At 47.5% G+C, this 27006-nt stretch overlaps 1 protein-coding gene and 1 long non-coding RNA gene across 2 annotated transcripts in view; one reads left to right on the top strand and one right to left on the bottom strand.

Moving 5' to 3' along the window:
- Positions 1–27006, bottom strand: part of LOC137332184 (uncharacterized) — a 91123-nt gene that overhangs the window by 4383 nt on the left and 59734 nt on the right. The window lies entirely within an intron of this gene.
- Positions 1–27006, top strand: part of LOC137332183 (uncharacterized WD repeat-containing protein alr3466-like) — a 76575-nt gene that overhangs the window by 10433 nt on the left and 39136 nt on the right. Inside the window, exons 5-11 of the mRNA XM_067995883.1 lie at positions 597–780; positions 9386–9476; positions 11338–11439; positions 12830–12920; positions 15931–16125; positions 18045–18186; positions 24649–24736. Of these exons, the coding sequence (XP_067851984.1) occupies positions 597–780; positions 9386–9476; positions 11338–11439; positions 12830–12920; positions 15931–16125; positions 18045–18186; positions 24649–24736 (893 nt within the window). The remainder of the gene's footprint in view (positions 1–596; positions 781–9385; positions 9477–11337; positions 11440–12829; positions 12921–15930; positions 16126–18044; positions 18187–24648; positions 24737–27006) is intronic.

Below are 27006 nucleotides of genomic sequence, written 5' to 3'. Positions count from 1 at the left end.
CTTTGGTAACAGATATGTTGCAAAACAAAAGATTTGGGCCTAGAAATTCGGCCTCGCAGTGCCCGTTTTGTGGTAAAGGCCGAAAAATCGGCGTGCAGTGCTCAATACTCAACCAGTTCGGGAGACAGAAAACCCCCCCATAGAGGAATTACTATCATGTATGCTGCATGAAGAGGTATGGAGGACGCTTGTAGGGGCTCTGACGATCGTCGACTGACGACGATGGTTTCCTCTTTCAAATCCTTTTTAATACTTCGTTGTCGCTGGGTCAAAATCCTGGAACTCCTGACCTAACATCATCGTGGGAATACTTTCACCACACGGACTGCAGCAGTTCAAGGAAGATGCTCACCGCCACCTTCTCAAGGGCAACTAGGGATGGGCGATAAATGCCGGCTTTGCCCACATCCCCAGAATGATATTAAAAAAAATTGTAGGAAGAAGGGAAGTGTGTGAGGTGAAGATTTTCATTGGATTATGTGTATGGTAAAAGGGGTGGCATTATATGGACTGACTTTACAATGTTGCCATGTTTGTCCACAGAGATATTAGCGTTTGACTCACTTTAATGAGCCCTCTCTCCAAATCCAATACAGGCTGGTGACTGGCTCCTTCGATAAAAGTGTGAAAGTCTGGTCCCAGGATGGACAGCTAATCCAGAAGCTTCCTCACTTTGCAGGGTATATAAGCAGCCTCTGCTTTGTGCCCTGCGTGAACACTGTTTGGATCTGCAATGGCATTCTGTCCCCTTCCATCTTTGATCCAAGCTCCGGAGAGATGGTGAGTGCATCCAATTCCTTTCCTCGTCGGAATAATTCCGGGACTTGTAGAAAATTTCCGACTGATGGGGCTAGCACTGTTGATTTTGTTTACCACTTTTTCCCTCCTCCTCCTCCTCCCCTAAAGGGGCAGACTCTTGCTGGGGTATCAGGGACCCTCCAATGCCTCTCTCATATGGTCTAGTTAGTGAACGTTGGCAGGTTATTCAACTGTGTACGGCATCACAGCCAAGACCCATCTGTCTCCCCCCGGTATCCACACACATACATTTTCTAGCAGGATGAAAGAAAAAAAATTGCATTTATAGAGCACCTTTCACATCCTCAGGATGTCCCAAAGTGCTTCATAGCCAATGAAGTACTTTTGACACTTGTTATGCAGGAAAACACAACAGCCAATGTGTGCACAGCAAGGTCCCACAAACCACAGTCTGTTTTCCTTGGTGTTGGTTGAGGGATAAATATTGGCCAAGATACCAGGGAGAACTCCCCTGCTGCTCTTCGAAATAGTGCCTTGGGATCTTTTACAGGCAGACAGGGCCTCAATTTAACGTCTCATCCAAAGGACGGCACCTCCGACAGTGCAGCACTCCCTCAGTACTGCACCGGAGAGTCAGCCTAGATTATGTGCTCAAGTCTCTGGAGTGAGATTTGAACTCACAACTCCACTCAGCCAAGCTGACATTTCAAAGTGGCACTAGATAGTAATAAGCAGGGGGGAGTCCGCCTGGTTATGCCCTTCCTAGGCTGGGGTTTGAGCCTAATTGCCCCACTGTCACCCTAACAGCACAAACTGGAACCTACCAGCCTGTACAGGTTAGTGCCATCCCAACCAGTGCCCTAACCTACTGTTGTAAACAATTTTACAACACCAAGTTATAGTCCAGCAATTTTATTTTAAATTCACAAGCTTTCGGAGGCTTCCTCCTTCGTCACCTGACAAAGGAGGAAGCCTCCGAAAGCTTGTGAATTTAAAATAAAATTGTTGGACTATAACTTGGTGTTGTAAAATTGTTTACAATTGTCAACCCCAGTCCATCACCGGCATCTCCACATCATGACTAACCTACTGTGTCTCTAAAGAAACTCTTCCACTGTTCACAGCTCTCCTATGACCATTATTATTATCAATTTTGATATAAAATCATTTTAACTCTTGGGCTGTTAAATAGATCGATTCATCGCCCATTTTGTGCTTCCCCAACCCCGAGATGAATTTTGCCCCTTGAGGAGGAATCATAGAGCACAGAAGGAGGCCATTTGGCTCATCGTATCTCTTTGAAAGAGTTATCTAATTAGTCGCTCTTTCCCCACAGCCAAATGTTCTCTTTTTCAGGCAGTGCATTTCAGATCATAACAACTAGCTGTAGAAAAAAAATTTCTCCTCATCCCCTCCTGGATTTTTTGCCAATTATTTTAAGTCTGTATCCGCTGGTTACCGACCCTCCTGCCAGTGGAAACAATTTCTCCCTAACTACCCGATCAAAACCCCTCATAATTTTGAACACCTTTATTAAATCTCCCTTTCTCTGCTTTAAGGACAACAACCCCAGCTTCTCCAGTCTCTCCACACAACTGAAGTCCCTCATCCCTGGTACCATTCTAGTAAATCTCCTCTGCACCCTCTCCAAGGCCTTGACATCCTTCCTAAAGTGTGGTGCCCAGGATTGGACACAATACAGAGAAGAGAAAGGACCCGCTAGAGAGGTGGTGCACTGCGGCCAAGCAGCCACATGGGTGGAGGTTTGTGCTTCACTCCTGTGATTCCCTAACTCCGCTAAATCCATGATTACAGCTGTGCTGCCATTGGGAAGCTCGAAGTAGAGGCCAGAGGAGTGAACATTGGAGAGAATCCTTTCCAAGCTGCTCTCGCACTCCCCCTGGTGGTAAACATTGGATTATTCAACTCTGTCCGCAGCTGAGGTCATATAAATCATGTTTTTTTAAATTCGTTCTTGGGATGTGGGCGTCACTGGCGAGGCCGGCATTTATTGCCCATCCCTAATTGCCCTTGAGAAGGTGGTAGTGAGCCGCCTTCTTGAACCGCTGCAGTCCGTGTGGTGACGGTTCTCCCACAGTGCTGTTAGGAAGGGAGTTCCAGGATTTTGACTCAGCAACGATAAAGGAACGGGGATATATTTCTAAGTTGGGATGGTGTGTGACTTGGAGGGGAACGTGCAGGTGGTGTTGTTCCCATGTACCTGCTGATCTTGTCCTTCTAGGTGGTAGAGGTCGCGGGTTTGGGAGGTGTTGTCAAAGAAGCCTTGGCGAGTTGCTGCAGTGCATCCTGTGGATGGTACACACTGCAGCCACGGTGCGCTGGTGGTGAAGGGAATGAATCTTTAGGGTGGTGGATGGGGTGCCAATCAAGCGGGTTGCTTTGTCCTGGATGGTGTTGAACTTCTTGAGTGTTGTTGGAGCTGCACTCATCCAGGCAAGTGGAGAGTATTCCATCACATTCCTGACTTGTGCCTTGTAGATGGTAGAAAGGCTTTGGGGAGTCAGGAGGTAAATCACTCGCCGCAGAATACCCAGCCTCTGACCTGCTCTTGTAGCCACAGTATTTATATGGCTGGTCCAGTTAAGTTTCTGGTCAATAGTAACCTCCAGGATGTTGATGGTGGGGGATTCGGCGATGGTAATGCCGTTGAATGTCAAGGGGAGGTGGTTAGAATCTCTCTTGTTGGAGATGGTCATTGCCTGGATGTTGTCCAGGTCTTGCTGCATGCGGGCTCGGACTGTTTCATTATTTGAGGGGTTGCGAATGGAACTGAACACAGTGCAATCATCAGTGAACATCCCCATTTCTGACCTTATGATGGAGGGAAGGTCATTGATGAAGCAGCTGAAGATGGTTGGGCCTAGGACACTGCCCTGAGTAACTCCTGCAGCAATGTCCTGGGGCTAAGATGATTGGCCTCCAACAACCACTACCATCTTCCTTTGTGCTAAGTATGACTCCAGCCACTGGAATGTTTTCCCCCTGATTCCCATTGATTTCAATTTTACTAGGGCTCCTTGGCGCCACACTCGGTCAAATGCTGCCTTGATGTCAAGGGCAGTCACTCTCACCTCACCTCTGGAATTCAGCTCTTTTTTCCATGTTTGGACCAAGGCTGTAATGAGGTCTGGAGCCGAGTGGTCCTGGCGGAACCCAAACTGAGCATCGGTGAGCAGGTTATTGGTGAGTAAGTGCCGCTTGATAGCACTGTCGACGACACCTTCCATCACTTTGCTGATGATTGAGAGTAGACTGATGGGGCAGTAATTGGCCGGATTGGATTTGTCCTGCTTTTTGTGGACAGGACATATCTGGGCAATTTTCCACATTGTCGGGTGGATGCCAGTGTTGCAGCTGTACTGGAACAGCTTGGCTGGAGGCGCAGCTAGTTCTGGAGCACAAGTCTTCAGCACTACAGCTGGGATGTTGTCGGGACCCATAGCCTTTGCAGTATCCAGTGCACTCAGCCGTTTCTTGATATCACGTGGAGTGAATCGAATTGGCTGAAGACTGGCTTCTGTGATGGTGGGGATACTTAAGAAAAGACATACTTGCTCTCGAGGCAGTACAAGGAAGGTTCACTCAGTTAATCCCGGGGATGAGGGGGTGGACATATGAGGAGAGGTTGAGTAGATGGGGACTCTACTCATTGGAGTTCAGAAGAATGAGAGGCGATCTTATTGAAACATATAAGATTGTGAAGGGGCTTGATTGGGTGGATGCGGTAAGGATGTTCCCAAGGATGGGTGAAACTAGTACTAGGGGGCATAATCTTAGAATAAGGGGCTGCTCTTTCAAAACTGAGATGAGGAGAAACTTCTTCACTCGGAGGGTAGTAGGTCTGTGGAATTTGCTGCCCCAGGAAGCTGTGGAAGCTGCATCATTAAATAAATTTAAAACAGAAATAGACAGTTTCCTGGAAGTAAAGGGAATTAGGGGTTACGGGGAGCGGGCAGGAAATTGGACATGAATTTAGATTTGAGGTGAGGATCAGATCAGCCATGATCTTATTGAATGGCAGAGCAGGCTCGAGGGGCCGATTGGCCTACTCCTGCTCCTATTTCTTATGTTCTTATGTTCTTATGATATCGGGAGGAGGCAGAGATGGATCATTCACTTAGCACTTCTGGCTGAAGATGGTTGCAAAAGCTTCAGCCTTGTCTTTTGCACTCACGTGCTGGACTCCGCCATCATTGAGGATGGGGACGTTTGCAGAGCCTCCTCCTCCCGTTAGTTATTTAATTGTCCACCACCATTCACGACTGGATGTGGCAGGACTGCAGAGCTTTGATCTGATCCGTTGGTTGTGGAATCGCTTAGCTCTGTCTATAGCATGTTGCTTCCACTGTTTAGCACGCATGTAGTCCTGAGTTGTAGCTTCACCAGGCTGGCACCTCATTTTTCGGTATGCCTGGTACTACTCCTGGCATGCTCGTCTACACTTTTCATTGTACCAGGGTTGATCCCCTGGCTTGTTGGTAATGGTCAAGTGAGGAATATGCCGGGCCATGAGGTTACAGATTGTGGTGGAATACAATTCTGCTGCTGCTGATGGCCCACAGCGCCTCATGGTAGCCAGGTAAATTATATATCAGCCCTCAGTTCTCTCCTCTCCCCTTCATTGACTCATTTGGTAACGCTCTCACCAGTGGATCAAAAGATTCTGCACCAGAACTGGAGGACACCATCCAGGCAGAACACTCTGGCATTGTACTGAGGGAGGGCTGCACTGCTGGAGGTATTGTCCTTTGAATGAGACGTTAAACCGAGGCCCCGTCTGTCTCTTCCATTAGACATAAAAGATCCCATGGCACTATTTAAAAAAAGAGCAGGGGAGTTCTCCCCGGTGTCCTGGTCGACATTCATCCCTCAACCAACATCACTAAAAACAGATTACCTGGTCATTCATCTCTCATTGCTGTTTGTGGGATCCTGCTGTGCCTGGTTACATAGCAACATTGATTGCACTTCAAAAGTAATTCACTGTATGTGAAATAGGTATGTTTCTGAGAGGTGTGATAAGGTGGTATATAAATTCAAGACTTCCTTTCTTATCTCTCTCCAAAAACCATTGATATCGTCATCTCACCCACCCAGTCTTTCTATATAAGATTCTATTCAGTGATTGTTACCAAGCTCTTTGACCACAGAAGAAATCACAGCCACATGCAATCCAGCCATCACATAATGCTGACACATATATAATTTGCAGCGCACAAACAGGATATCAACAGTGCAATGCTGCATCGAGCACTCCCAGACCAGATACAGCAAAGGCTGGACACTGTCCCATCAAATACTAGCAGACCAGGAACAGCAGGGTTACATATAGAGTAAAGCTCCATCTCTACACTGTCCCATCAAACATTCCCAGGGAAGGTACAGAACGGATTAGATACACAGTAAAGCTCCCTCTACACTATCCCATCAAACACTCCCAGGGCAAGTACAGCACGGGTTAGATACAGAGTAAAGTTCCCTCTACACTGTCCCATCAAACACTCCCAGGGCAGGTACAGCACGGGTTAGATACAGAGTAAAGTTCCCTCTACACTGTCCCATCAAACACACCGAGGGCAGGTACAGCACGGGTTAGATACTGAGTAAAGTTCCCTCTACACTGTCCCATCAAACACTCCCAGGGCAGGTACAGCACGGGTTAGATACTGAGTAAAGTTCCCTCTACACTGTCCCATCAAACACTCCCAAGGCAGGTACAGCACGGGTTAGATACAGAGTAAAGCGCCCTCCACACCGTCCCATCAAACACTCCCAGGGCAGGTACAGCACGGGTTAGATACAGAGTAAAGTTCCCTCTACACTGTCCCATCAAACACACCGAGGGCAGGTACAGCACGGGTTAGATACTGAGTAAAGTTCCCTCTACACTGTCCCATCAAACACTCCCAGGGCAGGTACAGCACGGGTTAGATACTGAGTAAAGTTCCCTCTACACTGTCCCATCAAACACTCCCAAGGCAGGTACAGCACGGGTTAGATACAGAGTAAAGCTCCCTCCACACCGTCCCATCAAACACTCCCAGGGCAGGTACAGCACGGGTTAGATACAGAGTAAAGCGCCCTCCACACCGTCCCATCAAACACACCGAGGGCAGGTACAGCACAGGTTAGATACAGAGTAAAGCGCCCTCCACACCGTCCCATCAAACACACCGAGGGCAGGTACAGCACGGGTTAGATACAGAGTAAAGCGCCCTCCACACCGTCCCATCAAACACTCCCAGGGCAGGTACAGCACAGGTTAGATACAGAGTAAAGCGCCCTCTACACTGTCCCATCAAACACTCCCAGGGCAGGTACAGCACGGGTTAGATACAGAGTAAAGTTCCCTCTACACTGTCCCATCAGATAATCCCAGGGCAGGTACAGCACGGGTTAGATACAGAGTAAAGTTCCCTCTACACTGTCCCATCAAACACTCCCAGGGCAGGTACAGCACGGGTTAGATACAGAGTAAAGCGCCCTCCACACCGTCCCATCAAACACTCCCAGGGCAGGTACAGCACAGGTTAGATACAGAGTAAAGTTCCCTCTACACTGTCCCATCAAACACTCCCAGGGCAGGTACAGCACGGGTTAGATACAGAGTAAAGCGCCCTCCACACCGTCCCATCAAACACTCCCAGGGCAGGTACAGCACGGGTTAGATACAGAGTAAAGCGCCCTCCACACCGTCCCATCAAACACTCCCAGGGCAGGTACAGCACAGGTTAGATACAGAGTAAAGCGCCCTCTACACTGTCCCATCAAACACTCCCAGGGCAGGTACAGCACGGGTTAGATACAGAGTAAAGTTCCCTCTACACTGTCCCATCAAACACTCCCAGGGCAGGTACAGCACGGGTTAGATACAGAGTAAAGTTCCCTCTACACTGTCCCATCAGATACTCCCAGGGCAGGTACAGCACGGGTTAGATACAGAGTAAAGTTCCCTCTACACTGTCCCATCAAACACTCCCAGGGCAGGTACAGCACGGGTTAGATACAGAGTAAAGTTCCCTCCACACCGTCCCATCAAACACTCCCAGGGCAGGTACAGCACGGGTTAGATACAGAGTAAAGTTCCCTCTACACTGTCCCATCAAACACTCCCAGGGCAGGTACAGCATGGGTTAGATACAGAGTAAAGTTCCCTCCACACCGTCCCATCAAACACTCCCAGGGCAGGTACAGCACGGGTTAGATACAGAGTAAAGCTCCCTCTACACTGTCCCATCAAACACTCCCAGGGCAGGTACAGCACAGGTTAGATACAGAGTAAAGCTCCCTCTACACTGTCCCATCAAACACTCCCAGGGCAGGTACAGCACGGGTTAGATACAGAGTAAAGTTCCCTCTACACTGTCCCATCAAACACTCCCAGGGCAGGTACAGCACGGGTTAGATACTGAGTAAAGTTCCCTCTACACTGTCCCATCAGATACTCCCAGGGCAGGTACAGCACGGGTTAGATACAGAGTAAAGCTCCCTCTACACTGTCCCATCAAACACTCCCAGGGCAGGTACAGCACGGGTTAGATACAGAGTAAAGCTCCCTCTACACTGTCCCATCAAACACTCCCAGGGCAGGTACAGCACGGGTTAGATACAGAGTAAAGTTCCCTCTACACTGTCCCATCAAACACTCCCGGGGCAGGTACAGGGTTAGATACAGAGTAAAGCTCCCTCTACACTGTCCCATCAGACACTCCTTTTTGTGCTTTATTGCTGGAAGGCAATCGACCTGTTCAGGCAGCGGACTCGTTGATTGAGGACTTCAAAGGTCTGCTCGATGAGGGGTCTAGTTGACCAATGGGTCTGATTGTAGCACAGTTCAGCCACCGAGTGCGGGTTAATGAGAAGAGTCGTGAGCCGAGTGTGCAGGGGATAGCCCTCGTCTCTGAGCAGCTAGCCTTTCACTTGGTGTGCAGGGGTAAAGATTGGGGGGCAGGGGGGATAGAGGATTTGCACAGTATAAATGTGTCAATCTAAATGCAGCTGCCAGGATAGCAGGCACAGACCTACATGACGCGCTGCTGGTCATCACACTCCAGTTGCACATTAATGGAGTGGAAGCCCTTGCGATTCATGAAGGAGACAGCAGAGCGATGTGTGTGTGGTCGATGAGGCCCTGGACCTGGGGGGATCCTGCAAACTGTGCAATTATCAGAGCACTATCTTGCTCGTTCTGATTCTCCCAGGGATGAAAGCATCTGCTCCAACAAAGATGGCATCAGTCACCTGCTTAATGCAGCAGGAGAATGTAACCGGAAAATTTACTCTTGCTATTGACTCTAAAATTCTCCGTCCGTATCAGCCCTTACTACTGTCTTATTTTCCAACTCAGTTACTCTTGCACTTTATGTTCATTTTCTCTCTCTTGTCCTTTTTCGTTGCGGTTCTCCAATACTCTTGTTGCCTGCTGTGGGGTAAGATCATTTGGGACTTTCAGTGACACTTGCCAAGTTCATTTCACTCATGGCACCCATCAAAGAGACCTTTAACCTCTCTGCTCAGCTAAACATTAACCCAGGTCCTATTGCTGTAACACTCCTGTCCCCTGGAAAGCTCGACGCCTGACTGTTGTCCCAATTTCCTTTTCCAGGTTTCCGAGTCTATCGAAACTTTCCAAACACATGAGATTGGACAACCGCTGCATCAACTGGTCTGTATCCCAGAGACCAATCACGTGATTGGTAAGGAGTTACGTCACCACACTTTCACCAATGGTTTTGCCAGCAATGCTTTTAACTCAATAAGCACATTCCAGTTCTTCAGAAGACAGTAAAAGATGTCTTCTTTAGTATTTCGTGCTCGTCAAGGGGATGGAGTCTGAAATTGAACTTTTGCAGTGTTAGCACGTCAGGTATAGCTGGGTGAAGCTTCCTCCCCTCTCTACCTGCGGTGCTTGGTGTTGAGACTAAGGCGTTGTCTTAACTTCCAGCGAGTTTCAGGCCCAGGTGCATGGATGATTGCAAACCCACTTGCATGCCCAGATTTCAGGCCCGGGGTGCTATTTTAACTCCCGGCCTCTTCTGCGTGCCCCCGGTCAGCTGCCAACCCTGAAACTGGCAGGAAAGCGGCAGCTGGCCGGCGGGCGGGAGTGGAGGTCCCGACACCAAAGGAAGGCTCTCTGTTAAGAAGGTAAGTAACGATGAGGGGGTTTCGGGAGGGTCTCGCTGGAGAGGACGGGAGTGGGGGGCGTCCCGGGGCTAGGGCAGCCGTGACTCTCCTTGTGGGGCTGGGAAGAGCACTGCTGCTCCTCCTGGCCTCACAAAGGAAAGATTTCCACTTGACTTTCCGGGCCTCTCCATCCTTCCGACGGCTTCTGACCTGCCGTCACCTGGTGGGAAAACTGCAGTGGCCTCCTTGCTCAGGCCCGAGTTAAAATGGAACTGAGGTCCCATGGATGTAACAAGACTCTGATCTGCATAAATTTATGAGGCTCCGGTCTGCTTCCGGTGGACGCCTCAGAACCGAACCGCAGTGAGCAGTTAAAATGGTAGCCAGCGGGAATGGGGCGGGAAGACTGAATGCCAGACAAGGTGGGTTAAAATTCTCCCCTGCACTAACATCCATCACCTTCAAGAAAAAAGCAAGACGAACAATATGTATTTATACAGCACCTTTCACATCCTCAGGACGTCCCAAAGTGACTCCCACCATTGAATTATATTTGAAGTGCAGTCAGAAACCACAGCAGCCAATTTGCGTACAGCAAGGTCCCACAAGCAGCAATGTGATAAATGACCAGATGTTGGCTGAGGGATATATATTGGTCAGGGCACGGGGGAGAACACCCCTGCTCTTCTTCCAAAAGTGCCATAGGATCTTTTACATCCACCTGAGGGCAGACGGGACTTGGTTTAACGTCTCATCTGAAAGACGGCAACTCCGACAGTGCAGCGCCCCCTCGGTACTGCACTGGAATCTCAGCCTGGATTATGTGCTCAAGTCTCTGCAGTGGAGCTTGAAACCACAATCTTTAGACCCAGAGATAAAAGTGCTACCATTGATTCAAGCCATCTCGCCAACATTTTGGTCCAAAAACAAAAGGCTCTCTTCACAAAAAATGTGTGATTAAGAAATAGATGAAATACATTGCCTCCCTGCTCCACTGTCGTGCTTGGTATATTCTCCGTCTATGCGGTCCTGACCAGTGCAGATCACAAAGGCCCCAGGTTCACTCGCCAGTCTGTGGGGCTACAATTAGCCTCAGTGCATCAGGGTTTGGGAGGAGAAAAATCAAGCAGGGTCGCTGTTCCCAGTCTCTGTGGGAGGCCGCTGCCAGAAAGTGGGCCTGTGTGAATATCAGGAGATGACAGGATGCGGCTCAGGCTCGGCTGGTGATGCTCCCCAGACACTGACTGTCTGGACAACACATGTAAAGAATGGCCGCTTGGATGAGGTACTGGAGGGCTGTCTTTGCCGCCCCCTCCCACCCCACCATGGTACTGTATCCCGGGATAAGTCAACACTTGCGGGAGAGGAGACGAGGAAGAAGGAAAAGAAACTGGGAAGTGGCTCTCTAATTCCTTGCACTTCTTTCCATGGCAGGTTCCAGCAGGCAGCAGAGAGTCGTGACGGTGTGGAAATACAACGAGATGGGCTGCATCACAGTGTTAGGAAGCAGGCAGCCCGTGGAGTGCCTGACTTACAGTGAGTACAGCACATCAGCGAGGCTAACCCAATCTGTTCACTCACGAGTTTCATACTTTAAGTCCATATTTAGTAAACGGGCTCCCAAAGGGTGATGGGGTTGATGGATCAGTTACCGGGGATTAGACCAGTATTAATGGGGCCGAGAGAGTTCATGTCGTACACATGTTTGGGGTTGTCCCTACCCAAGTGCAACACGCTATATTGGTCTGTATTAAAAGACACCTCTCTAACAGAGGCCGATTCTCCAGTGCATCTAGATCCACCTGCAAATTATTTTTTTATCCAAGGTCCTTACACCCTTACAATTCCATCTAGAATGTTTGGAATTTTGATGTGTCCCAATAAAAATGAGGGATTTCCCTGTTGGGAATGGAGCACTTTGCCATTATAACCACCCAGTGTAAACATCCAACACTCCTGGATCAGAGCCAGCAGCGTCAGATGCAGAATAAAGCTTGCTCTATCCTGACCCAGCAACGTGCCTCAGCTCCAACCTCAGAAGAGCTCCCCCTTCCATTATCAATGTGACATCTTTCCATTTCCCACCAGCTGCTTCATGGCTGGGCAGTGAATCTAAGTTCACGACAGGCATACTTTTATGGTAGGATAGACAGGCAGACCTCAGGGCTTTGCCCAAGTGGCCATTGGTCATGCATGAGACTAGATAGTGAGTATCATCAGGCTATTTGGCCATGGAGGCCATTGTTATCTGAGTCCATTACTGCAATTACCTGACTACGCATGCACATGCCAGCAGAGGTCCGTGGATAGTGGTCACAAGAGGACACACTGGCTGATCTTTCCACTCCTTAGCAGAAGGACATTGAAGGCTATTGAGCACATAACCTAGGCTGCAACTTTACTGCATTACTGAGGGAGTGCTACATTGTTGGAGGAGCCGTCTTTTGGATAAGATGTTAAACTATGGTCCTGTTTTGCCAATTTCCTTCCCTCCATTCGAAGAGGAGCAGGGAGTTCTCCCATTGTCCTGGCCAATATTCAACCATCAGCCACCATCACTAAAAACAGATTAACTGTTCATTATCACATTGCTGTTCGTGGGACCTTGCTGTGCACAAATTGGCTGCTGCGTTTCCCTACATTATAACAGTGATTACACTTCAAAATTATTTGATTGGCTATAAGTGCTTAGGGGGCCCTGAGGATGTGAAAGTTGCTACATAAATGCAAGTTTGTTCTTCTTCCTTTCAGTTGTAACACGCTGACTGCCAGCGGAGGCCAACTCACTAGGAGCTTCCTGGGCTGTTTGACTGAGTATGACACTGGGTGGGACGTTTACCCACTGAGGCAGAAGGATGCCTTGTTAAGTGGATTCTAATTAATTAAATGACTGTTTTAATTATACTGTGTGCCCTTTCCTCCCCAGCCCACAAAGAGCCGATACTCCTCTTCAGTGGACAGAGTGATGGGACGATTCTAAAATGGGAAAGACAACAGTCCTCTTACTTCCTGTACAGGTCAGAGTTCACGCTGAAGCATGCTTCTCTTTTTTTGTGCCAATTACTCCTTCTAAAGGGGTTTTCTGGGGGACCCCCTCAAATACTTTGCCCAACTGGGCAAGATTCAGCTGTAAGCCCTGACAGTGAGGCCACCTGATGATGGAGGAGGGCACCACAACGAAGATGCAAATTAGTTAGATTTCTTTCAGAAAATAACATTTTGGGATACAGTATATGAGTAATTTGAGTGAAGCATGTTTGGGAGGAACAGGTGACTTTGGACCTACCACTGGGGGTTTTCCTCGTGTCATGTCTGAGTCTGTTGTGGACTAATTGATAGAGATCGATTGCTATGATTAGTCAACAATTCCATTATCATTGTATCCTGCGACTACCAGGGTAGTAGAAGTCGAACTGGATGAGCCTTGGTCTTTTCTCGTCTATCAATTCCTATGATCCTGTCCCTGAAGCCCACTCTTTCAGCACCAGTCGCTGGATTGAGGTCGAGCGGGAGCACTGGCCAATTTTCACTGTCCTAACCCAAGAGGTGTTGTGGACAACTGCAGCTCCACCCATCACATCAGGTGATCAACGCCCGCGTTTTCCTGAGACCGAGAATGCCGGTTGACAGAGCTATCCCTCCAGAATCAAGCCAATTTTTCAATTTAAATGTAATAGGAACATTAGGAACAGGAGTAGGCCATTCAGCCTTTCGAGCCTGTTACACCACTCAATTCAATCATGGCTGATCTCTACATCAGCTCCATTTAACTGCCTTTGCTCCATTTCCCTTAATAACCCTTACCCAACAAAAATCTATCGATTTCAACCTTGAAAGCTCCAATTGACCCAGAATCCACAGCCCTCTGGGGGCAGAGAGTTCCAAATTTCCACCACCCTTTGTGTGAAGAAGTGCTTCCTGATTTCACTCCTGAACAGCCTAGCTCTAATTTTAAGATTATGCCCCCTCTTTCTGCATTCCTCCACCAGAGAAAATAATTTCTCCATATCTACTCTAATGAATACCTTTATCATTTTAAATACCCGGATTAGATCACCCCTCAATTAGCTCCCAGACTCACAAACTGAAGGAATGCCAAAGTCTGAAGGATTAAGGTACAGTTGAAATCATTCCGTGCGATACTAATAATTAATGCTTTCGCGTGTTTTTTTTAAATTCCAGTGCCCACTATTTCAAAAAGGACGTGAATCCGTTCATATAAAGCTGGTTTGTGCCCCTGTTTAAAATAAATGATTTGATCCTTTGTGTTAAAACAGCAGAGGAGACTAGAGCCTATTCGTTATAATCTAGCACAATGTCACTCTGAACCCTTTGTTAGAGATTGCAGGTACGTACCTGAGTCTAACAATCCCTTGACACCAGACCTCCGATGTTCTGGGACTCCTTGTGTTATGCCATTCCTTACGTGGTTTATTGGAGCAGTTTTCTTAAGAACATAAGAACATAAGAAATAGGAGCAGGAGTAGGCCAATCGGCCCCTCGAGCCTGCTCCACCATTCAATAAGATCATGGCTGATCTGATCCTAACCTCAAATCTAAATTCATGTCCAATTTCCTGCCCACTCCCCGTAACCCCTAATTCCCTTTACTTCTAGGAAACTGTCGATTTCTGTTTTAAATTTATTTAATGATGTAGCTTCCACAGCTTCCTGGGGCAGCAAATTCCACAGACCTACTACCCTCTGAGTGAAGAAGTTTCTCCTCATCTCAGTTTTGAAAGAGCAGCCCCTTATTCTAAGATTATGCCCCCTAGTTCTAGTTTCACCCATCCTTGGGAACATCCTTACTGCATCCACCCGATCAAGCCCCTTCACAATCTTATATGTTTCAATAAGATCGCCTCTCATTCTTCTGAACTCCAATGAGTAGAGTCCCAATCTACTCAACCTCTCCTCATATGTCCGCCCCCTCATCCCCGGGATTAACCGAGTGAACCTTCTTTGTACTGCCTCGAGAGCAAGTATGTCTTTTCTTAAGTATGGAGACCAAAACTGTATGCAGTATTCCAGGTGCGGTCTCACCAATACCTTATATAACTGCAGCAATACCTCCCTGTTTTTATATTCTATCCCCCTAGCAGTAAAAGCCAACATTCCATTGGCCTTCTTGATCAACTGCTGCACCTGTATACTAACTTTTTGATTTTCTTGCACTAGGACCCCCAGATCCCTTTGTACTGCAGTACTTTCCAGTTTCTTGCCATTAAGATAATAACTTGCTCTCTGATTTTTCCTGCCAAAGTGCATAACCTCACATTTTCCAATATTGTATTGCATCTGCCAAATCTCCGCCCACTCACCCAGCCTGTCTATATCCCCTTGTTGGTTTTTTATGTCCTCCTCACTCTCCACTTTCCCTCCCATCTTTGTATCGCCTGCAAACTTTGATATGTTACACTCGGTCCCCTCCTCCAAATCGTTAATATAGATTGTAAAGAGTTGGGGACCCAGCACCGACCCCTGCGGAACACCACTGGCTACTGGTTGCCAGTCCGAGAATGAACCATTTATCCCAACTCTCTGCTTCCTGTTAGATAACCAATCCTCCACCCATGCCAGAATATTACCCCCAATCCAGTGATTCTTTATCTTGAGCAATAATCTTTTATGCGGCACCTTGTCGAATGCCTTCTGGAAGTCTAAATACACTACGTCCACTGGTTCCCCTTTATCCACCCTGTACGTTATGTCCTCAAAGAACTCAAGCAAATTTGTCAGACATGACTTCCCCTTCGTAAAGCCATGCTGACTTTGTCCTATTAAATTCTGTTTATCCAAATGTTCCGCTACTGTCTCCTTAATAATAGACTCCAAAATTTTACCCACCACAGATGTTAGGCTAACTGGTCTATAATTTCCAGCCTTCTGCCTACTACCCTTTTTAAGCTTCCTAAGCTTGTCCCCCACAAGTTACTTGCGAAACTCCTCTTCATTTACCTCTTAATCTTCAGTACGCTTCACATTGTCACTAACCTGCTGCTGTGGTGTTTTATTTCCTCCCCTTTAGTCACGAATTGTTTAATATGTTTGAAACACAGTCCAAAGTAAAGGACGGGTGTAGCAACACCAAAGCGGCGAGGGTCGCCAGTCGGCGTAAAGCCAAGTCTGCCCTCCGTCTTGCAGACGTGGCACCGAGTGGGGAAAAGGAATCATCCGGAGTCACAGCATCGCATAAACCCACCCGACCACCTAGCTTTACCAGGTAAAGGCATTCTATTCTCTCTGTAGGTGTCAGCCTCGGCTCAGTCAGTAACACTCTCGCCTCTGAGTCAGAAGGTCGTGGGTTTAAGTCCCACTTCAGCAACTTGAGTACACAATCCAGGCTGACATTCAAGTGCAGCGCTGAGGGAGTGCTGCACGGTCGGAGGTGCTGCCTTTCGGATGAGATGTTAAACCAAGGCCCTTTCTGCCTTCTCAGGCAAACGTAAAAGATCCCACGGCACTATTTCAAAGAAGAGCCCAGGAGTTCTCCCCGGTGTCCTGGCCAGTATTTATCCCTCAACCAACATCACTAATTCAGATTATCTGGTCATTTATTGCATTGATGCTTGTGGGACCTTGCTGTGCACAAATTGACTGCCATGTTTCCCACATTACAACATTGACCACGCAATAAAAAAGTACTTCATTAGCTGTAACTGCTTTGGGATGCCCTGAGGGAGGGAAGGATCTAGTTGTTGTAGTCCATGTTGGGACCACATAGGATAGAGTAGGCAAGAGGTCCTGTTCAGAGAGTACCAGGAGCTAGGGGCTAAAATAAAAAACAGGACGTCAAAGGTTATAATCTCTGAATTATTACCTGAGCCATGTGCAAATTGGCGTAGGGATATCCAGATTAGGGAAGTGAACATGTGGCTGAAGGGGTGGTGTGGGAAAGAGGGGTTCTACTGCTGTATGCAAATTGGCTGCCACGTTCCCTACATTACAACAGTGTCTACACTTCAAAAACTACTTCATTGACTGCGATGTGCTTTAGGGCATCCTGAGGACATGAAGGTGCTATATGCAAGTTCTTTATATGGACAACAAGCACCTTTGTGTATTGTCCATACTTTGCCTTGAATGTGATAGGGGAATTGGTAGAGGATGTGGACATGCCCATCGTCACTTCCTTGTCTACCCTACAAACCTGAGTCCAAGGAGCAAGTTCTTCACAGAGCTACAAAATGCAGAATAGATGATTGGCTAAAGGAGTGAAGATTAAAACCTTCAAGTCATTTAAAAGAGCTAAGAAAGATAAGCTAAGAAAGAACTTGCATTGATACAGTGCCTCTCCTGTCCTCAGCATGTCCCAGGGGTGATTTACTTTTGAAGTGTAGTCACTGTTATAATGGAGGCAAATGTCACAGCCAACATTGCACACAGCAAGCTCCCACAAACTGCAGTTGAGATGAATGACCAGTTAATTTGGTTGAGGAAAGAATATGGTTCAGGTCAACAGGAGAACTCCCCTGCTCTTCTTCAAATAGTGCCATGGGGGATGTTTTGCATTCACCTGACCAAGCAACAGGCCTTGGTTAACATCTGCTCTGAAAGACGGCACCTCCGCCAGTGCAGCACTCCCTCTGTACTGCACTGAGGAGTCAACCTAGATCATATACCCAGGCCCATAATGGGACAACCTTCCAAATGAGGAACAACAACTTGCATTTATATAGTGCCTTAACTTAGTGTAACGTCCCACGGCGCTTAACAGGAGCATAATCAGACAAAAATTGACACCGAGCCACATAAAGAAATATTAGGACAGATAACCAAAAGCTTGGCCTAAGGAGCGTCTTAACGGAGGAGAGAGAGGTGGAGAGGCGGAAAGGTTTACAGAGGGAATTCGCAGCTGAAGGCACAGCCGCCAATGGTGGGGTGAAGGAAGTGGGAGATGCACTAGAGGCCAGAATCGAGGGAACGCAGAGTTCTCGAAACAAGAGTGCCACCAGCTGAGTGAAGCTGATACTTCCAAATAGCCTTTTTTTTTGTGAGTGAGACCACAGGGTGACAGAATGGGGGCAAAACAAAATGCAGCCAAGTAAAGAGGGCAGTGTGGTGGGCTGACTTGCTTGGGTGGGTGTATTTGTGAATGCTCATGGCAGCCTGACGTCTCAGTGTGAATTTTTTGGGTTGCAGGTCGGTGTTTGTGGAAGAGTTGGATTTGCTGGTCCTTGCTGCTGATGATGGCAATATTTACCTTTGGGGCTTTGATGACTCCCTTTCTAGTATCCTCAAGATGATGCCTTCAAAAAGGACACGAGACCACGATAAGACAAGGGTGAGAGAGCACCCAGAGATGGGTTGCCATCTTTTGCTATACCCAAAGAGGGCAGTCGGTACAATCATGACTTCAGTTCTGATGAGGGTTCATTGACCAATTGGAATTTTTGGGGCTGAGCTTTACTCCAATTGGTGTGCTAGCATTAGAGTGGGACTTCTGTCTGCCCATGTGACACCATCGTTACCACGGTCAAGTTTCCTAAGATGTGTCTAATTATGCATTCGTGGTGTTGGTAGCAGTAGAACCACTGCCTTTTGGTTTACTACCATTGCAAGGGAGGGAACTTCAGTGCTTCAGCATTTAAAGTGCTACCACTGATTAATGGGGCTCATGTTTTCTGTCAGGGAGCAGCAGAACAGTGCAGCAGTGAACAAAGCCTTGGGAAGGGCCGTCAGCAGCAGGGAAAGGCTCCCAGAATTTACTGATGCTTCGGTGAATGTCCTTCAAGCAGAAATAAGGTCTAGAAGAGACGGGCTCCTGAGAGTGAGGGCAGGAAGCCCCTTAAGAGGCTGGTGCAGACACTATGGAAGGAGCAGAAAGTAAGAAAGAAAGAACTTGCGTTTATATAGTGCTTTTCACAAACTCATAGGAACATGGGAACAGGAGGAGGCCATTTAGCCCCCCGAGGTTGTGAGATCATGGCTGATCTGTGACCTAACTCCATATACCCGCCTTAGCCCCATATCCCTTAATACCTTTGGTTAATAAAAATCTATCAATCTCAAATTTAAAATTAACAAATGAGCTAGCATCAACTGCCATTTGCGGAAGAGAGTTCCAAACTTCCACCACCCTTTGTGTGTAGAAGTGTTTCCTGACTTCACTCAAAGTCCTGGCTCTAATTTTTAGGCTATGTCCCCTAGTCCTAGACTCCCCAGCCAGAAATAGTTTCTGTCTTTCTAGCCTATCAGTTCCCCTCAATATCTTGAAAACTTCAATCAAATCACATCTTAGTCTTCTAAATTCCAAGGAATACAACCCTAGTTTGTGTAAATCAAAAGCAAAATACTGCAGATGCTGGAAATCTGAAATAAAAACAGAACATGCTGGAAAAGCTCAGCAAGTCAGGCAGCATCTGTGAAGCAACAGAGCTAATGTTTCCAGTCAAAGACCAGTTCTGACGAAATGTCTTTGACCTGAAATGTTAACTCTGTTTCTTTCTCCACAGATGCTGCCTGACTTGCTAAACTTTTCCAGCATTTTCTGTTCTTATTTATTATCCTAGTTTGTGTAATCTCTCCTCATAATTTAACTCTTGGAGTCCAGTCCTGGTTCTGTATCATATTAAATTCTTTTTTGAACACCTCCCACTGATCTTCTGTCGTTTTACCCATTAACAGATTTGCCCAGTTTACAGCGGACAGTCTCTGTCTCATCCCATTGAAGTCGGCCTTACCTAAATTTAGAATCTTAGTAGCTGTTACCGGATTCTCCCTTTCAAACACAACGTAAAAACATTGAACTCGATCATATTATGATAGCTATTGGATAAATGTTCACGCACCGTTAGGCTGTTAACTAAATCTGGCTCATTACTCATTATTAAATCTAATGTGGCCTGCCCCTTGTTGGTTCCAGGACATATTGTTGCAGAACGCTGTCCTGAACACACTCAAGAAATTTGTTATCTTTCTGACATGAGCTCGTCTGCTTTTCTCAATCAACATGAAAGTTAAAATCCCCCATTAAAACCACTCTGCCTTTGCTACATACTGCCTAATCTCTGCAATTATACATTCTGCCACTTCACAGCTACCAGGGGGCCTATACACAACTCCCACTACAGTCTTAAATCCTTTTCTATTTCTTAATTCTACCCATAAAGTCTCCACTGCCTGCTTACCTCTCATTATGTCCTCTCTTATCATTGAAGTAATTTCATCCTTAATCACTAAGGCTACTCCTCCCCGTCTACCAGTTTCCCTATCCATCCTGTAGACCTTATAACCTGATATATTCAGTTCCCAGTCCTGACCATCTTGCAGCCATGTCTCTGTACTGGCTACCATGTCATACCCTCTAAATTGAATTTGCGCCCGGTAATTCATTCAATTTGTTCCTTATACCCCATGCGTTTGTATAAAGAACGCTTATTTGGGTTGTTACATAAGGTTAAATCTCACGGGATCCAAGGTGAGGTAGCCAATTGGATACAAAATTGGCTTGACGACAGAAGACAGAGGGTGGTTGTAGAGGGTTGTTTTTCAAACTGGATGCCTGTGTCCAGCGGTGTGCCTCAGGGATCGGTGCTGGGTCCGCTGTTATTTGTTATTTATATTAATGATTTGGATGAGAATTTAGGAGGCATGGTTAGTAAGTTTGCAGATGACACCAAGATTGGTGGCATTGTGGACAGTGAAGAAGGTTATCTAGGATTGCAACGGGATCTTGATAAATTGGGCCAGTGGGCCGATGAATGGCAGATGGAGTTTAATTTAGATAAATGTGAGGTGATGCATTTTGGTAGATCGAATCGGGCCAGGACCTACTCCGTTAATGGTAGGGCGTTGGGGAGAGTTATAGAACAAAGAGATCTGGGAGTACAGATTCATAGCTCCTTGAAAGTGGAGTCACAGGTGGATAGGGTGGTGAAGAAGGCATTCGGCATGCTTGGTTTCATTGGTCAGAACATTGAATGCAGGAGTTGGGATGTCTTGTTGAAGTTGTACAGGGCATTGGTGAGGCCACACTTGGAGTACTGTGTACAGTTCTGGTCACCCTATTATAGAAAGGATATTATTAAACTAGAAAGAGTGCAGAAAAGATTTACTAGGATGCTACCGGGACTTGATGGTTTGACTTATAGGGAGAGGTTAGACAGACTGGGACTTTTTTCCCTGGAGAGTAGGAGGTTAAGGGGTGATCTTATAGAAGTCTATAAAATAATGAGGGGCATAGATAAGGTCGATAGTCAAAATCTTTTCCCAAAGGTAGGGGAGTCGATAACGAGGGGGCATAGATTTAAGGTGAGAGGGGAGAGATACAAAAGGGTCCAGAGGGGCAATTTTTTCACTCAAAGGGTGGTGAGTGTCTGGAACGAGCTGCCAGAGGCAGTAGTAGAGGCGGGTACAATTTTGTCTTTTAAAAAGCATTTGGACAGTTACATGGGTAAGATGGGTATAGAGGGATATGGGCCAAGTGCAGGCAATTGGGACTAGCTTAGTGGTATAAACTGGGCGACATGGACATGTTGGGCCGAAGGGCCTGTTTCCATGTTGTAACTTCTATGATTTGGGCCACACACCCTAACCTGTCCTTCTGCTCGAATGTTGTTTTTCTCACACATTTCTTATTTCTCTCCTGATTTAATTACTTTACATCTTTTGGTTTTCCCTTTACCTGTAGTGCCTAAAGCATAATTTCTGACTATCACTTTACTCTCTTCCTTTTCGTTTGTTTTAGAATTATTATTTATACTACCTTTTCCACCTGAACTCTCCCCCCCATTTACTAGTTTAAGGTCCTTGCGACCGCCCTATTTATCCATTCCGCTAGGACACTGGTCCCAGCCTGATTCAGGTGGAGCCTGTCCCAACGTACAGCTCCTTCCTGTCCCAGTACTGGTGCCAGTGTCCCATGAAATGGAACCCCTCTTTCCCACACCAATCCTTCAGCCACATGTTCACCTCCCTAATCTGCGTATCCCTATGCCAATTTGTATGTGGCTCGGGTAATAATCCAGCGATTATAGCCCTTGAGGTCCTGTTTTTTATTTTAGCTCCTAGTTCCTGGTACTCTCTGAACAGGACCTCTTGCCTACTCTAAACTATGTGGTCCCAACATGGACCATAACGACAGGATCCTCCCCCTCCCTCAGGACATCCCAAAGCACTTACAGTTAATGAAGGACTTTTTTTTTGGTAATCACTGTTCAAATGTTGGAAACACAGTTAATTTGTGCACAGCAAGGTCCCACAAACAGCAATGTGATAATGCCCAGATAATCTGTTTTAATGTTGGTTGAGGGTTAAATATTGGCAAGGACACTGGGGAGAACTCCCTTGCTCTGCTTCAAATAGTGCCTGGGATCTTTTACATCCACCTGAGAGGGCAGACAGGGCCTCGGTTTACCATCTCATCTGAAAGAAGGCAAATATTGCATGTTTCACCATCCCATGAGCTGCCATACAGTGCAGGAAGAGGTGTAAGAACCTCACAAGGTTGGCCAAGGTAAGTGAAATCACTGTTCCCCAAGCACATCCTGTAGCAATGATACAGGCATGGTTCGCCTCCTTACCTCTCAACCACTCTTGGTCTCATTACCTGGGTGACAGGAAAGCTGATCTACTCACAGGGAACCCCTAGAAACAATAATGCACCACCTTAACTTCAAACCACTGGGAAAACTCACATTGCCATGCACAGAAGTGTTTAAATGGAGCCTGCAACAGCAAGTCCGCAATCAATGGTATGCTTTGCAAACATATGCTACAATGTCTCCTGGACTGTCCCTCTCTCCAGGGTGTTTTGCATGTACTGAGAACATCCATTGTGTTACAGGTGCGTGCAGTAGACTCCTCCCACCTGTCCATCATCACAACCACATGCATGGACACCATCTCCACTGCCCGCACATGGGATTGTTGCTCCCAAGTCATTCTTCTGTTGAAGATTGGGCCCCTGAGATCTGGGTCCCCCGGCTTCTCTGCTGAAGGTGAGAATTTCTCCACCTTCTGGCCTCTCCCTTTCTACCACTCCCAGGTCCTCGTGTCTCACCCAGTGGAAACCCTTTTGACTCTCTAACTAATTCCTCCCGAGTGAGTGTCTCTGGGTAGTGGGGGAACCCAGGTAAGAGTGCTCCTCCAGGCCCCACAAGGAAAACGTGGGCCTCCATCGCCCCAGGCTTCTCCCCCTCCACCGAATGCGATCGTGACCAAGCCTCCTCCACCTCCACCACCCACACCCCCCCACCCCGCCCACCCTTCGATCCCTCACTGCTACCTCACTGCTGCCGACTGTTCCCTTGGGTCCCCAGCAGCGACCTCCTGCTGCGCTCGTCCTGCTCCCGCCTGTAGGCCTCACTTTATTCCCGCTGGGTTCGGGCGGGAGTCGGGCCTGGTCCATGTGAATGAGGCTCAGGAGTTAAAACGGCCCTCGGTCCTCACGCTGGCCAGTCGGGACGAGCCAGCTGCTCGGCCCGAATAGTCGTCCCCCCCCCCCCACCCCCCAGGTTTAAATCGGGGCTTTGGTATCCAACAGCTAAAGGGGGTTAAATTGGGCTGCGCGGTGCCCGTTTTTCAGGCGCTGCACAGACTCGTGGGGTTCCAAAATGGCGGGCAGGTAGCGCACGTGCACCCGCCATATTGCGTAAGGATAAACAGGAGGTGTCCTTTACTTATGCCTGAAGCAGGTGTTAGATCATTTACATATGCAAATAAGGGGCCTAACGCCTGTTTCAGATCCCTGCTGCGACATTGGTTTGACTGAGGTGGCCAGCGCCATCGTACTCAGGGAAAACCAACCCTAGACTTTGCCTACATAACAAAAAGATAATTACTTACCACAACAACCAGGCCGATCGCCGGCATTCCCGGCCATGAGATCCAGGACCCCCGACCTCCAATCCCTCGCGCTCCCCCCCCCCAACTCCGTCCTCCAGGCCTCTCAAAGCCCCAATCCCTCCCCGACTCCAAGGCCTCGATCCCGAGCCCAACCACTTACCACAAACCGAACACTTGCAGCACCCAGCATGCGCTGACTCCTCCCACCCGCAGTGCCGCCCTCATTGTAATGAGATCCGAGGCTCAATATCCGGAGCTCTTCGGACCTCACCATTTGTGTGCGGGGTGTTCACCCAGCACGGGGTGGGGGGGTGCCCAAAAATGGACGCACCTGAATTTAACCCCTATTCTATCTTAATTTTTTTTTTCAAAAAATATACTTTATTCATAAAATTTGCAGCAATACATACAATCCAGTTGTCATATCACATTCCAAACGTACACAATACAGATTATACAATTTGCAGGTTACGTCAAGTGCAGTACAATGAACACATTGGACATAATTACAGTTCATGACACTCTAGGGTGTCTCATTGCATCAGACTCAACACAGATTATTGCTTACAGATTCATTTCTGGTCCATTTCAGATTCATTACAGGTACATTACAGCAATTTGAATTTTACATTCTGCCCGAGGGGGTTTTTTCCCTGATTGCAGCCCCTCGGTTTACAATGGCGGGAAGGCTCTAAACGGTTGCCTTTCCTATTCTATCTTAATGTAGAATGTAAGGGTGACCACACCAATCCCAGACTCGCAGCGGAGACATGCAGCGGAAGGAAGCCCAGTTGGAGAAAGGGCTACAACATCATAGTGACTTCGGGCAGCTTCGCACTGGGATTGCAGGGTTAGTCTGATAAGAAGTCAAAGGAGAGAGCTTAAGTAGTGTCTGAGACACAAAATGAAATTCACCTCGTGCAATTGGAAGAACGATTTCTCTTTGGCCTTTCCCTAGAGATTCGAAATCTTGTTGGAGCAAACCGCTGACAATCAATACCCAACACTTGAAGAGGAGAACGGCTCAGTCACCAATCGTGTCTCAGGTAAAGGAAATGGTTGAAAGACAGACCAGATCTAGTTATTGCAGCACGTACAAAAAACCAACAAGCCGACACTCAGAATGAGTTCTGGCCAGATGACCGAAGGTACTGGTTAGGCTCCAGCTGATGACCAAGACGGTTTACCTAATAAGAACATAAGAAATAGGAGCAGGAGTAGGCCATACGGCCCCTCGAGCCTGCTCCACCATTCAATCAGATCATGGCTGATCTTCAACCTCAGCTCCACTTTCCCGCCCAATCACCATATCCCTTGATTCTCTCAGAGTCCAAAAGTCTAGCAATCTCCATCTTGAATATACTCAATGCTTCAGCATCCACAGCCCTCTGGGGTAGAGAATTCCAAAGGTTCACAACCCTCTGAGTGAAGAAATTTCTCCTCATCTCAGTACTAAATGGCTGACCCCTTATCCTGAGACTGTGCTCCCTAGTTCTAAACTCTCCAGCCAGGGGAAACAACCTCTCAGCATCTACCCTGTCAAGCCCCCTCAGAATCTTATGTGTCAATGAGATCACCTCTCATTCTTCTAAACTCCAAGACAGTATAGGCCCATTCTACTCAATCTCTCCTCATCGGATAACCCTCTTATCCAGGAATCAACCTAATGAGTAGCTGAGCCGTATGGAACAGAAAAGTCCCATGTTCAATCCCTGGTCTGGGCTGAGTTTGTTGATGTCAACCAAGGCGGCAGTAAAGGTCGTACATTTGGACGTCAGAGGCCCTGAGTTGGATTTGGGGAAGCCCCATTTGGGTTATTGCTACAGTGACCCATGCTGGAGGCGTGCATGTGACTTTGGATGAGCACAGGGTTAAGCTCCGCCGTGATGCCCTAAATGATGGAATAGATTACGGCTACTGGCAGTCAACACTCGCACGTTCATAATGGCCGCTTGGCCGAAGTACTGGAAGTTGAGCAGCACCTATGGAACAAAAAGGTGCTGGTTTCAGAAACCAGAGGCCAGAATTGAAGGTTACAGGGATATAGGGGGGGTGAGGCCATGGAGGGATTTGAACATGAAGGTGAGCGTTCAGCTGCCTAGCCCCTAAGCCCTGGAATTCCTTCTCTCGACCTCTCTCTCCTCCTTTAAGACACTCCTTAAAACCTGCCTCTTTGACCAAGCTTTTGGTCACTTGTCCTAATATGTCTTTACGTAGCTTGTGTCAAATTTTGTTTGATATGCCCCTCGAGAGTGCCTTGGGACGTTTTACTATATTAAAGGTGCTATATAAATGCAAGCTGTGTTTTGGTGGTAAGAGAGAAGGCAATTTGGTCCCGACTGTTGTGAGATGGATCAAGGAAACCGATTTGCTGTAGAGTTTATTCTCCCTATTCTCTTTTCCTTGGCGAGCACTCCCTGCCTGGTTCAGCCAAGAGAGTGGGCAATCGGTATCGGTATCACAACTGCTGTCAATGATTAACCAGCAGGAGGCACTGCTGAGGTGATGTCATATGGGGGAATGACCATTCATGAACAAGAACAGCAACAACAACTTGCATTTTATAGCGCCTTTAACATTGTAAAACGTCCTAAGGCGCCTCACAGGTTCCTGGCCCCGTCCTCATGCCATTCACGCACGTGCACATTCCAGCAGGGGTCACTGCTGAAAGCAAGGTGATTGGTTCACCCACCCCGCCCCTCCTCCCTCATAGTTATGTTTTGCACAAACAATCGGCGTTTTAGAGAGACTGCCCACACATCACATTTGACCCCCCCCGCCGATACAATTTGTTTTTGTTGATGCTACAGCTTGACCCTACACACACACAAGCACACACTCCTACACACACACAAGCACACACTCCTACACACACGCAAGCACACACTCCTACACACACACAAGCACACACTCCTACACACACGCAAGCACACACTCCTACACACACACAAGCACACACTCCTACACATACACAAGCACACACTCCTACACACACGCAAGCACACACTCCTACACACACACAAGCACACACTCCTACACACACACAAGCACACACTCCTACACACACACAAGCACACACTCCTACACACACACAAGCACACACTCCTACACACACACAAGCACACACTCCTACACACACACAAGCACACACTCCTACACACACACAAGCACACACTCCTACACACACACAAGCACACACTCCTACACGCACACAAGCACACACTCCTACACGCACACAAGCACACACTCCTACACGCACACAAGCACACACTCCTACACGCACACAAGCACACACTCCTACACGCACACAAGCACA

The sequence above is a fragment of the Heptranchias perlo genome, chromosome 14 (genome assembly GCF_035084215.1).
Source record: "Heptranchias perlo isolate sHepPer1 chromosome 14, sHepPer1.hap1, whole genome shotgun sequence".
NCBI classification, from domain to species: domain Eukaryota; kingdom Metazoa; phylum Chordata; class Chondrichthyes; order Hexanchiformes; family Hexanchidae; genus Heptranchias; species Heptranchias perlo.
This window is presented reverse-complemented; position numbering and strand designations above follow the sequence as displayed.